The sequence below is a fragment of the Erpetoichthys calabaricus genome, chromosome 1, assembly GCF_900747795.2.
Source record: "Erpetoichthys calabaricus chromosome 1, fErpCal1.3, whole genome shotgun sequence".
NCBI lineage: Eukaryota > Metazoa > Chordata > Cladistia > Polypteriformes > Polypteridae > Erpetoichthys > Erpetoichthys calabaricus.
The window spans coordinates 158,409,954-158,422,531 of record NC_041394.2 but is presented as its reverse complement, the minus strand read 5'-3'; the positions used below and the strand labels follow the sequence as shown (position 1 = coordinate 158,422,531).

Here is a 12,578-nt window from a genome sequence, read left to right as displayed (position 1 = left end):
CTCTGTCCTATTTTCTATACACACATACATTTTGTTCAATTACATCTTTTTTTATTTCCACACTCCTCCCTTTTTGAACAAAAATGATGTGGGCCTATATAATTCTATCTTGAAATGGTTGATGAAGGGGAAGGGGGAGAGAAAATGGAAGAAGCTATACGAGACATGCGCTCCTCATGTAGCATATATGCCCTTTCTATAGAGGCAGTAAAGTACTTAGATATTATATTGCGAAACAAAGGGATAATACAACAACCAACCAGGAGGAGGAGACAAAATGTCACAACCAAAGAAATAAAAACAGATCTTATCCATTGTCCCCAGGATCCGAAGGAGGATGTAAACCACTGATCCCAAGGATTTGTAATGCCAGAATTAGTGGAAAGTTCTTTAGAAAGAGCAGTAAGGCCTGCCAATGCACGAGTTATTGATCCATCTGGCGCGGTATTATTTGGAATATATGTACAACAAGCATCACCAAACATAGCACAAACACCTCCCTTTTCGGCAAGTAATATGTCCAAGGCTAGACGATTTTGCCAAGTCATCAGAGAAGTACGATCAAGCTGTTCATGTATACCTTCAATAGCGTCTTTGGTGAAGTTAAGGAAACGTTGTTGGTTATAATTAATCCAGTCTACATTCTTATTAATAGTAATTTGGGGTATGATAGATTCAAAACCGGCTGCGACTTGATTCCTAGCTTTAAATCTGTCTGGGACACCCCTAGGGACTCCAATAGCATCTATGTATACTCCAGGGCCATGTAAGGAGATATCAGTAGGCGTATGGAAAAGGGAGCGGGTATGTCGGAAATAAAAAAGGAGGTGTGGAATAATATGGGGAGTGAGAGGGAGGTAAGGATAGAAGTCTAAAAGGCATAACTAATTGGATTGGAGCACAGGTACCAGACCAGTTAGGGGGAAAGGTGACAAATGAAAAAGTGGATGAAAGGGTAGAAATATTCATAATCCTAACAGGAGAAAAATCTGAACCAAAAGTTGGGGAGATGGGTGTGTGTGCCAGAGAATGAGGGGTGTTAGTAACAGGATTGTCAATCTTAATTAGAAATCTCCCTAAAGGGTCTGTTCCAGATACATATACCCCTAATACATAAATACCTGAGTTACAATGGTTGTCAGCACATACAATGAGAGGCATGTCCTTTTATGATAGAAAACCGATTTTTTTAAACCGTATTTTTGGGCCTCAAAAAGGTTGATAACCCCAGTTCTCAGTTCCAGTGTTAGCAAAAACCCATAGCCAGTTGTCGCAGTCACTTCCCCTCATACACACGTATTTGTCAGATCCGGTCCACTGGGCTTGTCGACCAGTCCCACAGTTGATAATAGAGCAGAAATCAAACTGCACTGATGTGGTGATTCCTAACGGGAAAGTCAAGGTGACCAGGGCAGTAGACAAGGGAAAAGAAAAACATAGTAGCACAGCAATCAAGGGTGCCATCTCTTGCAATGTGAGGCGTGAATCCAGGCAGGCAGTCCTTCAACTTTCACGGCGTGTGGTGTGGATAGAAGAATTTGGAATGGTCCTCTCCACCTAGGCTGATGCCAGTGTTTCCTCCGAGTATCTCGAACCAGGATTCAGGTGCCCAAAGGAATTGGTAAATCCTTGGAAAGGGGGCTGGTCCTCCAGGCTTGATCAACCTGCTGGTGGATTTCCTTCAACGAGGTTCGCAAACCTGCAAGACTAGAGAGAAAATCATTGGGAGAAAAGGTTTGTTAGTGTGTTTATGAGTCCAGACTCCATCAGAGAGGGACCCTTCTTTGGACCATTTTCTCCTTTCGATATCCGTGGCTGCATTCTGTAAAGAAATAATTTAATTATCAGGGTCCTGGTCATTTCTCTGTTGGAATAAAGAAATTGGTGTGTTATTATATGCAGCCTCTTTAGCAAAGTGGTCAGCTAAATCATTCCCTTTGCTAGCAGGATCCTGTTTTCCTGTGTGAGCTTGACATTTAACAATCGCTAGCTCCGATGGTTTGGTTATAACTTCTAAAAGGGATTCGATCAATTTCTGATGTTGGATGGGTTTGCCAGTACTGGTCTTAATTTGTGCTTAAAGGTTATCTATGCAATATATTTAAACGCGTCTTTTCCTTCATGCTTATTATTAACAAGGAAAACATACGTGCTTGAACCTTTATTCGTATCAAGTGTGCTGACCACTGCGTCACCATGCTCTTCCTTTATAGTACCTAAAATACACAACTTCCATTCATATCACAATTAGACACACACATTCATATCACAATTAGACACACACATTCATATCACAATTAGACACATTCCGCTTATCGCCAAAAAACTTGTCTCCCTTCTCATGCAATATTATTAAAAGAGCATTTTCCCTTCAAACTTGATCAGGGTTTAAAAGGAAAAATACTTTTGTATATTTACAAGCCTTAAACAAAAGTGGAGACAATTCATTTGCGCTAAACCAATTACACAAATCGATAATTATCTTTTTCAGTTTTTTAGTTAGAGCTCTCCAGGACTGGTCTTAAATTCCCTTAGTTTCCATAGTGTTCCATGATCATGGCAGACTCCAAAAGCATACCTGGAATCTGTATAAATTGTTACGATCTTCCCTTCGGACAGCTGACATGCTTGAGTGAGTGCTACGAGTTCAGCTGTTTTGTGCACTTAGCTTGATGAAATTTGATTTGCCTCCAGCAGGCGGTCCCCTTGGACCACTGCGTAACTGGTTGAGGGCGCTCCATTTTTCAATTGTAACATTTGACAAAGTACAGAGTACATTCTGATACTCATAGGGATCCCTTTAATACACTCTATAACACACAAAATCACCCATACCATTTTCAACACACTTCACCCCAGTATTATTCTATATTTACACTATATTTGGAAACAATGCAGCAAAGGAAACAGAAACAAATGGACTCTGAAGAAAAGCAAGTTCAACTCTTCAGGACAAACAAACATAAGAAAAAAAGAAAAGGACAGAAGAAATTTCATGAGAACTACATCCGTGCTTGCTAATACAGCTTCTGTTGTTGCAGCCACAGCACGAAGACACGGAGGAAATGCTGCGGCCACTGGATCCAGTTTTGTTTTAGAAAAAAAATAAGTCACCGGTCTTTGTTTATCTCCATGTTGTTGCATCAGTACTGAATTCATAAATCCCTGCTTTTCGTCCACGAACAAAGTGAATGGACGAGAATAATCAGGCAAACCTAGCGCGGGCGCAGATAAAAGAGTAAATTTTGAGGTTACAGAGCCTTCTCAGCCAGTTGTTGCAACGGCTGTGCTCTTTCAGTAAAATTTAGAACCCACTGTCTGCAGTGGCTGTAATGCGATTTTACAGTTGTTTTGATTAGCTGCAGCTTAACTTTTAGAAACTTTATGGCCATTGTCCCCCAAAAACATTCTGGGTATCTATTGTCCCCCAAAAACAGCAACAATTTCTGGGTATTCATTGTACAATTTTTTTTCTTCTGTAGCGCTACTGTATCCCGTCCGGCCAAAAGCCTTCTATCTACATACTGTATCCCGTCCGGCCAAAAGCCTTCTAAATTTTTGGGCAAGAGCTTAACCATAAACACAAAGGGCTTCTCTGTATCCCTGAGGCATGACGGTCCATGTCCATCGGCGGTACCGCGTTTGACGAGATCGGGATGTACGGCGAAGATGCCAGCCTCTGCTTCGGGAGACAAAGGATATTGGGCACGGTGCGGGCGGAAGGAGGATTTCGGGTGGATCACCAGAGGCTCACAGTGGGCTATCCTTTGAAACACTACTTTAGTTATTAAATGGTCAGGAGTATCAAAAATACCTGGAGTAACTTGTAACCAGTCTGTTCTTTCAAGGCATTTTTCCACCCATGGCCCTATTTTCTCCCATTAACAGTGTGTGATTTAGCTAAGGAAAAATGAGGCACTATGCTGCCAAGATAATATATGTGCTGTGAGCATGTAAGATGAACAGAAGCAGCTGCCTTTGTGGATGAAATAAAAACACAGTAGATGTGAAGGGTTTCGGGGCAAGTACCAGAAATAAGGAAAGATTCTAGCCAGGTGGTGTCTACTTCTATAGGGAAGTATTGGGCAGTACAGTGTAAAATGTCAGGGGCCTGTAAATTGGGAAAAAGACAAGGGGAAAATGAATGTAGGGCTTTGAGGAGAATGGTGTGTGGGGAAAATATCTAAAGTCCATGCTGCAAAAGAGGGTTTGGGGTAAGGGGTAATTTGACACAACAACTTTGGGGTTGAACAGAAAAAACAAAGCTGATTCAAAAGAAAACGATGCAGTAAGGTATGTCCGCCAGGACGTGACTGGACTTGAAGAGGTTTTGATACTTGAAGAAGATGAGGTTGTCCAGAAGCAGTAAGCACAGTAACAGTTTTGTTCGAGGTAGGGACCTTTGCCAGCAAGCGAGTGGCACCAGTATCGATTAAGAAAACAGTCTCAGTGCCATCAACAAACAATGTCAGTAAAGGATCAGTCTCTGAATTATGGGTGAGCAAAGGTAGTTGAAAAGAGTGGCTGGAGGTCCCAGTGTTTTCCTATGGCCAGTATTGTTAGTCAGGGGTGTCAGAGGAAACAGATGGAATAAGGGGAGGTGGGGGCTGTTGCTGTCTGTGAGGGCACTGTCGATGAAAATGTCCAGTTTCACCACAGGCGTAACAAGAGTAGGAATTAGCATTGGAAATAAAGGGAGAGGGAATAAAAGGATTCTTAGTGTGGTCAACAGGAGGAGCTCTAAAACCACCTCGTCCTCTTCCTCGTCCTCGTCCCCTTCCTTTTCCTCGACCTTGGTCAGGAGCATTCCTGGTATAATAGTTCATCTGTGCTGCCAATAATTTGGCATGAGAGTCCGATTCGGCCTGTTCAGCATGTCGTTTGACTTCATCAAACGTGGCACTTTCCCACTCAATACAGGAAGTGCGGACTTTGTTTTGTATATCAAGGCGCAAGCCGGAAACAAAAGGTGGAACTGCAGCTCGGGTGCGGTCATCAGCATTTCCCAAGCCCGAGTGATTAGCCATAAGGTCTTGAATCCTATGTGCCCATTCATCAACTGTTTCGTCTCTCTTTTGTTTTGCAGCAGAAATAAGAGACCAGTCCGTTCCTTTTTTATATGTTTCTGCAATATTTTGTCTCAACGCCTCCCATTGTGAGTTAAATTCGCCTTCTCCACCTATCCCCTGTCCTCGAGTTAAAGCTGGGTTCCATACCCATGGAATGTCATTGCGGACACCCCTGCTAACAGTGGCCCATGTGGTCCCAAACTTTCGACGAAGTACCTGGGTCCATTCAGCAGCATTAGGCTTATACATGCTATCTAATTGATCAAGTTGTTCAACAAATTTTAGTCCTCCTACTTCCTTTGGATCTGGAAGTGCATTCACGACATCTTTTAGTTCTTGGATGTCCCAATTCCGATTTATCATAACTGTTGTGGGATTTTGGGGTCCAGCTGGATGGGCAGGGTTATAATGGGGATTGGGAACTTCTATTAAAGGGCAAGTAAGTGAAGGATTAGAGGAGAAAAAAGTTGGAGCTGGTTTGTGAGTGGAGGTTTGACTTCGAGTGCATTTGGAGACGGGGGTTTGTCTAGTACAGGGTGAGTCTGTGCCTGGGGAATCATCAGGGGAAACTTCTGCTAGTTGTAGTGCAGGGGGGGACAGTCGGAATGGGGAATAGAGGAGGGGATAATAGAGGTGTCTGAGGTCGGTTCTGAGGAGGGGAAAAAAATAATAGGATAAATCTAAACCTGTCTTCTTTTCTATAAATTTTCTAGGAGACCCATTTTTACGGAGCGTCTGTTGATCCTCCGAAAATAATCCCTCCAGCACTAATGATTTTGATCCCCCTGTGCGGCGATTAACAGGCTTACTGTTATAAATTCCCATTATGTCCCCTTGCTCTCCTGGGTTCTGTATTTAATTTTCCAACTATACACTGATTCGCCTAATCCCTTGTACGTATGAATCAGCAAGGCATTAAGTGTGCCACTCACTAAACCTAAACTGTTCCCTTCTTAGTCCCAAGGGGAGACACCTAACTATCGGTCCTGTCCCAGTTCCCAGGAGAACACGGTTTTGTTGCTTATTCTGTATGTAGATTTATTTATTTCGTCCTAACAGCAATCCTGTAATCTGTGCTCTTTTCGGTTTATATTTCCATACCACCCCGTTACTCGTCCCGTTAGCCTGTCCGCTCACATCCCTGGATTCCAGCTCAGGTGACTTCGTGTCCGATTCGGTTCAGCAGAATACTACATCAATACGTCCAGCCGAGTCTAGGATATGGGTGAGGCCAGTATCCTTTCGTCAGACCTTTCGTATGCGTCAAACTGCTTGGGTCAAGTCTCCATCACCTTAAGCAACCCGTTGAGATATGAGTATGACTAGACGGTCAACAGGAAACTCGCCCTCCCGTTATTTAGAAAATAAAAAATATTCGGAAATCCCCCGGTGCTTACCCCAGCCTGGAAATGTGCAAGCTCTGTCTGGAAATCCGTTCAGTCACCGTGGATGTAGCAAAGAGGAGACCAGGGGCTCCTCACGCAAGAACTGTTTCAGGACAGGGCAGTCCTAACTTTTGCCGGAGCTGCATGCTCTGCTGCCGGATATCTCAAGTTAACGGCAGTCCGCTGGTAAGACGGATCACTGAAATGGTCTCGCTGGAGGAGTCGACCGGCCGTCTCTTGCCCCACGTTGGGCGCCAAAACTGTGGACGATTTTTGTGACTGAAGACAGAGAAGAAAATTAAAATTAGTCAAAACCTTTTATTAATACATACCAAGCAAGGGTAAAATGTCAGAGAAACACAGTCCTAGGACACCGCACTTCATCTGCCTCGAGCGCAGATGTCCTTGTTCTTTTATACCTTTCTAATCTCCTGATCGTTGACCACGTAAGCAAAAAATAGCATCCTGACTCATTGTACTTTTCCAATTTTGTAAAGTCATTACCCTAAAGGTATATTTTCTTGTCACACACATCATGAAAAGAAACTTCCAGAAAGTATACATGCTTCTTGTCACGTACGCAAAACACAAACAAGTTTCATCACTCTGTCCTATTTTCTATACACACATACATTTTGTTCAATTACATCTTTTTTTATTTCCACAAACCCAACTCAAATTCCCTCCAGCTTATAACCCCCTCCTCTGCCATTTGTACATACTTATAAGGAACAACCCTCACCCCACCTCCCAAAAATTTTTTTTGCTGTGTATCATTATACCAGTGACTGAAGGAAACTTCTCAAATTTTAATTGGTGCAGAACTGTTTTATGTCTTCTTGCCAATTGACACCTTTGTTCACTGTGTAAACATGCACAGTATATGTATAAACTGAAAGTAAAAATATCAGTCTGTTGCCATTGATGCACACACATTGTACCTCCATCAACAATAGCTTTTCAAAGTGAACAACATAGACAAAGAACTTCAGCAATTCACATCCATTACTAGTTTGCAATAAGAATTTGCTCCACGTTTCTCATGCCATCTTGTAAACAGGCCCAGTTTTCTTTGCTGTGAATGTTAAAAGGTGAATATTCCTGCCTCCTTTCCACGTGTTATTCTTAATATCTTTCTTTGTTGTCTGATTGTGACTTGCTAAGTACAAGTTTGATCCATTATCATTAACAACATATGTGTCTGAAATACCTAATAAAGCATTGAAATGTGTTTCGCTCTTTACTTTATTGACAAAAATGTTTCTTTCTGTCTTTAGTCACTTTTTTCACATTGCTAAAAAGTAGAAATTGGAAAGGCAAAGTGATGCACAGAAGCGATGCCCATAAAAACCAAAAACAATATGCATAAGTACATGGGTTTTTCACCAGGTACTCAAGTTTTCCTCCCATATGCCAAAGGTATACAGTTTATGTGGACTAGCAGATCTAAATTGATCAGTATGAATGTGCATTGAGGGTATGCATGAATGGACCCAGCAACTGACTTTGAGGTTTGGTTTCTGCTCTGTGCCTAATGCTACCAGGATAGGCATTGGAACCCCACAACCATGACTTAGGATAAGTGGTTTAGAAAGTAGGTGATTATTTTATATATCTTTCATGTTTTAAGTATATTATATTTAAAATGTTTACAGCATTCTCAACCTGTACAGTTCAAGTCATTATTATGAATTGCACATCTGCTTGTAAACATAATGTGATAATTTTCAACAAAATGCACACTGCATAATATAAATAACTTTAAAGTGATCAAGCATGTAGCTTATGAGTTAGTGACTTGCAATAAATAGATTTTTTTTAAAACTTGGATGCACCGGAAGATTTGTGGTCTACAGCAACGTTAGTACTGAGGTAATCAATCTTTTAGTATCACCTTTCTACATAAGCTACAGTATATAGCTAGATAAATGAGTCTAATAAAGAAGGGTCTGATATGGGAAATATCATACAAGACATGTGATGTGTACCTCATAGGCTCAGATGCTCTCAATCTTGTGCTGTCATCTTGTGCACAACATCTTTTGAACCATACCAATATATAGCTTGGTTTCTGCTATGTATGTCTAAAGGAATTTAAATTGGTGAGAAAAATTAAAGCTGTTGCTTATTTTAAGCTTAAATTGACAGTATTATCAGCCACACTGGTAATAGAAACCATAAAGTATAACGTGCATGTACTTTAAGCTTGTTAACTGGCTTTGAAAGATTTTGAATTGGTTCCGAAATATGAAAAGCCACATTTGTAAAGAAATTAAGAAAGGCACTGTGAACTGAAATTCTGATTTGGAGGTTTGTTGTAAGGTAGGTTTACTCCAATGGAAAAACTGGCATACTGCTCATCATGAAACAAATTTTTAATGTAAAAGGAGCAGAATGTACATAACCCTAAAGGTTAGGGTAAGGCAGAGATTATTCTGTAAGTCAGTTTTCTGGAAATGTTCTAAAAGTGTTTTAGAAAAATATTTTTATGTGAGTCTTTTCAAGATAAATTGTGTGCTTCAAATTGCTTATTACTTAATTGTTTTTTGAGAGTGATCATTTCCCAGAGTGAAAGCTAGACATAATTTTTATTTCAGCTTTAGAAGATGTATAATATGTCTGATATACTGTAAATGTCTTAATATTCTGAATTGTATGTGTGCACTTCTTACTGTCCCATTAAGGAACCATTCCTTAATGGGACAGCAGGACATTGCCACACTTGCATATTCCAGTTTAGCATTGGTAGTTGAGGTAGGATGCACATCTTCCAGGGGAGACTAGGTAACCAGAGAAAGTGCACATGAATCTGCAAAGTTCCTTCCTGGTACTGTGTGGCAGCAAAACTGTGTAATCATTTTTATATTCATTGTAGACTTGTCTGTTTCTTAATTTGCATGTTTTCTTTAGCCTTGGCCAGACAGATGACATTATATTTGTAACATGACTCAAAAGTAGAATATTCATGTAAAATGTTTTTCCACCAAAATATCATACAGTACAGTATTCAAATGGGGAAAAAGAGAATGTTTAGATATTTTAAAATGTGTAAATCATTTTGAAAGACAAATTGGTGCTGTGGCCTAATGGATTCAGCATCCTGGGTTTAAATTCCACACCCAGTCTCTGTCTGTATGGAGAGTGCACATTTCCCGTTTGTCTGTGTTGTCTTCTCTCTGGGTTTTAACATTTAACATTTACATCATTTAGTAGACGCTCTTATCCAGAGCGACTTACAACAGTGTTTGTTAGTTTTTTCGCATACCCCTTGGGGTCAGAGCGCAGGGTCAGCCATTGTACAGCGCCCCCTGGAGCAATTACAGGTTAAGGGACTTGCTCAAGGGCCCAGCAGAGTAGGATCTCTTTTGGCAGTGACGGGGATTCGAACCGGCAACCTTCGGGATACCGGCGCAGATCCTTAGCCTCAGAGCCACCACCCACGTCCTAAAGATGAATGTGTTACTTACATAGATTGATTGGTGATTCTAAATTGGCCAAGTTAATAAGTGTTTGTAGTTGTCATGTGGTGGACTGCCACCCTGTCCCTGTTTGGTTCCTGCCTTGCACCGAGTACTGCTGGGATAGTCTTTGACCACTCTGGATCTGAATTAAATTAAGCAGGTTTTAAAATGTTATGTTGTTATGTAAGTATATTCAAAGCAAACAGTTTTCTGTGGTAAATGCAAAGGTATTTTTTTGAAATTCTATCCCTGTAAAACTGCTTATATTAGAAGCATTTTTATAATATTATTATTTTATATTCTTATTGAATCTTCATTATTTCATATATTGACCAATTCCTATGCTATTTCTTTTTTTTCCACTTGTATATCAGAGTGCAATAGCCCTAAAATTTCAGAGCAGAACTCTCTACCTTCCGATGGAAACACACTGAAGACAGATTGCCTTGCTACTGGGAGAAGAGATGCAAAAGGTATAAATGGAAGGAGTCCAGTCTGCAGGCTACCCCAGCAGCTGTCTGCCTCTAAGCCCAGTGGTGAGTTTTTACATCCTGTAATAAAAGGTCTTTTCTGGCATGGTTCAGTTTTAAATTAATCTTCACTTTATATACAATTCAGAGTAGTACAGTAGTACCAGCAAAAATTACAGGATAATTCATCCATTTTCCAATCTCGCTTATTCAGAGCAGAGTCACAAGGAAGTTGGTGCCCAGTAAGCACCGGACAAAGAAAAGGAACAATCCCTAGATAGGGTGCCTTCCCATCATAGGGTGAAAACACACAAACACATACACACTCCATAACTAATTTAGCATCACAAGTTCACATAAGTCCATTCAGGGAGCACCAGGACCTCAACCCCAGTTTTCTAGTTGCAAGGCAGTAGTGCTACCACTACCCAACTATGTCACCCTAATGTAATTCAAACACAGGGAAATAGTTAAAATAGTGAAAGTTATAAAATTGATATATTATATCAATATATATTAAATTGATAAATTGGCAGCTGACAAAGCATCAGCATGATAGGTTAAAAAAAAAAAAAAAAAAAACTGATTTAAAAATGATATACATGAATGACAGGTTTGCAATGCAGCAGATATTCAGTGGCATTCAGGCAAGACTTCAGTGGCAATGGTGCTACAGAGACTGACCACCTGAGGAAGTTTCATTGATTAGGTGCAATCAAGATTAGAATGACACATGACATGGTGAGCTGTGTCTATGGAAGAAGTTACTGAAAAACGTTTGATCATTTTTAAGCATGCTGGCTTGTTGCAGGACAAAAGACAACAGTTGTGGTCAAGGCTGTGAAATCGGAGTCATGAAGCTGGAGTTGGAAGCTATTGTTCACAAAATTGCCCAGGAATTTTCATGTTTTTGATAGAAATTCATACCTTTTTTTTCTAGATACCATGAAATTGATTAAAAAACATAGGCAAGGCATTAATAGACTGTATAATGGCCTTTAGTGTTTGAAATTATTGATTTTTAATGTATTATTCACTTATGGCTGCTAAACCCCATTTTCAACAGCAATTCCTTCATTGTCCTAATGGTAAACTTCCTTTCATGTGCAATGCTACTTCAGTATGTGAATGACTTTAGGTACGGGTGGAAGCTCCCGTCGCACTTTACACAACTGTTGTTACAGTTCTACCTTTGTCCAGAAACGGTTTTGTAAGCTTTATGACCTTAGTCTCATAAAGTCTTTCTCCCGTGGGATGACTGGTATCTTTTCCTGAATAAGGAGTGGCATTGAACGTGTACTTTGTCAGCATTCCCGTGTTTATCAAACACAGGAATCTCTGCAGTCTGCTTGTGACTTTATGCTGTAGGTAGATAAGTAAATAAATCAAGGTAAATAACATTCGATCTGGCTTTTATATAAGTAACATATAAATGTTTTTTTATATAAAGACCATCACAAAACATAATTGTAAACAGGAGTTTGCACAATACCTTGGAAAGCTCTGTAAACCCTGCAGTTTCGCTGAAGGACATGCATGCGTCAGATTCACTGGCAGGATGATGCCCAACCTGTTGCTGCATCCAAACGGTGGCATCTTTCCCCTTTACGCCTGGTGCAGCTGCATTGTTCTTATATGCGAGTGGATGTTTCTTGCGAGGAGGATTTTTGTTCTTCTTCTCCGATGTAGAACCCTTGTCCTCATCTGAGTTCACCTCTGTTATTGCAGTCTTTATTAGAAAACTAGCAGTGTCAGATCGGGGGGAGTGTGAATGTGACTGAGAATAAAACTGAAAAAAAAAAAAAAACAAAATGGTCATTTTTGCAAGTACCATAAATTTACACAGGCTATTACAGATTCAATTTAAATGTATGTTTTTATTATATAATAGTAATAAAAATAGCAGTTCACTACTCAAAATGGTAAATGTTGGAGGACCACCAACCTCTTGATTATGAGACAGCGGTTGTTACTGCTGCACCAACCAAGCGGACGTATCTACTTTGTACCCAAAGCCAACTTCTTTTTCTGCGATTATATTCTTGAATAAAAGCACACTTGTTTTGTTATACACTATTTGTACCTTTTGTGAAAGCGTTTATTTGATATTTGGAATTCAGTCTTCACACATTATACACTATGTGTCTACATTTTGTCAATTATTACTAAAACCTCAAAAACATAACATATTTT

General features: G+C 40.2%; 1 protein-coding gene across 5 annotated transcripts in view; it reads left to right on the top strand.

Annotated features, from left to right (window-relative positions):
* fgd4a (FYVE, RhoGEF and PH domain containing 4a) overlaps nucleotides 1–12,578 on the top strand; it is a 334,505-nt gene that overhangs the window by 210,336 nt on the left and 111,591 nt on the right. For all 5 annotated transcript variants that reach the window (XM_051920352.1, XM_051920345.1, XM_051920360.1 and 2 more), the window contains one exon: nucleotides 10,290–10,451. In XM_051920352.1, the coding sequence (XP_051776312.1) occupies nucleotides 10,290–10,451 (162 nt within the window). The remainder of the gene's footprint in view (nucleotides 1–10,289; nucleotides 10,452–12,578) is intronic.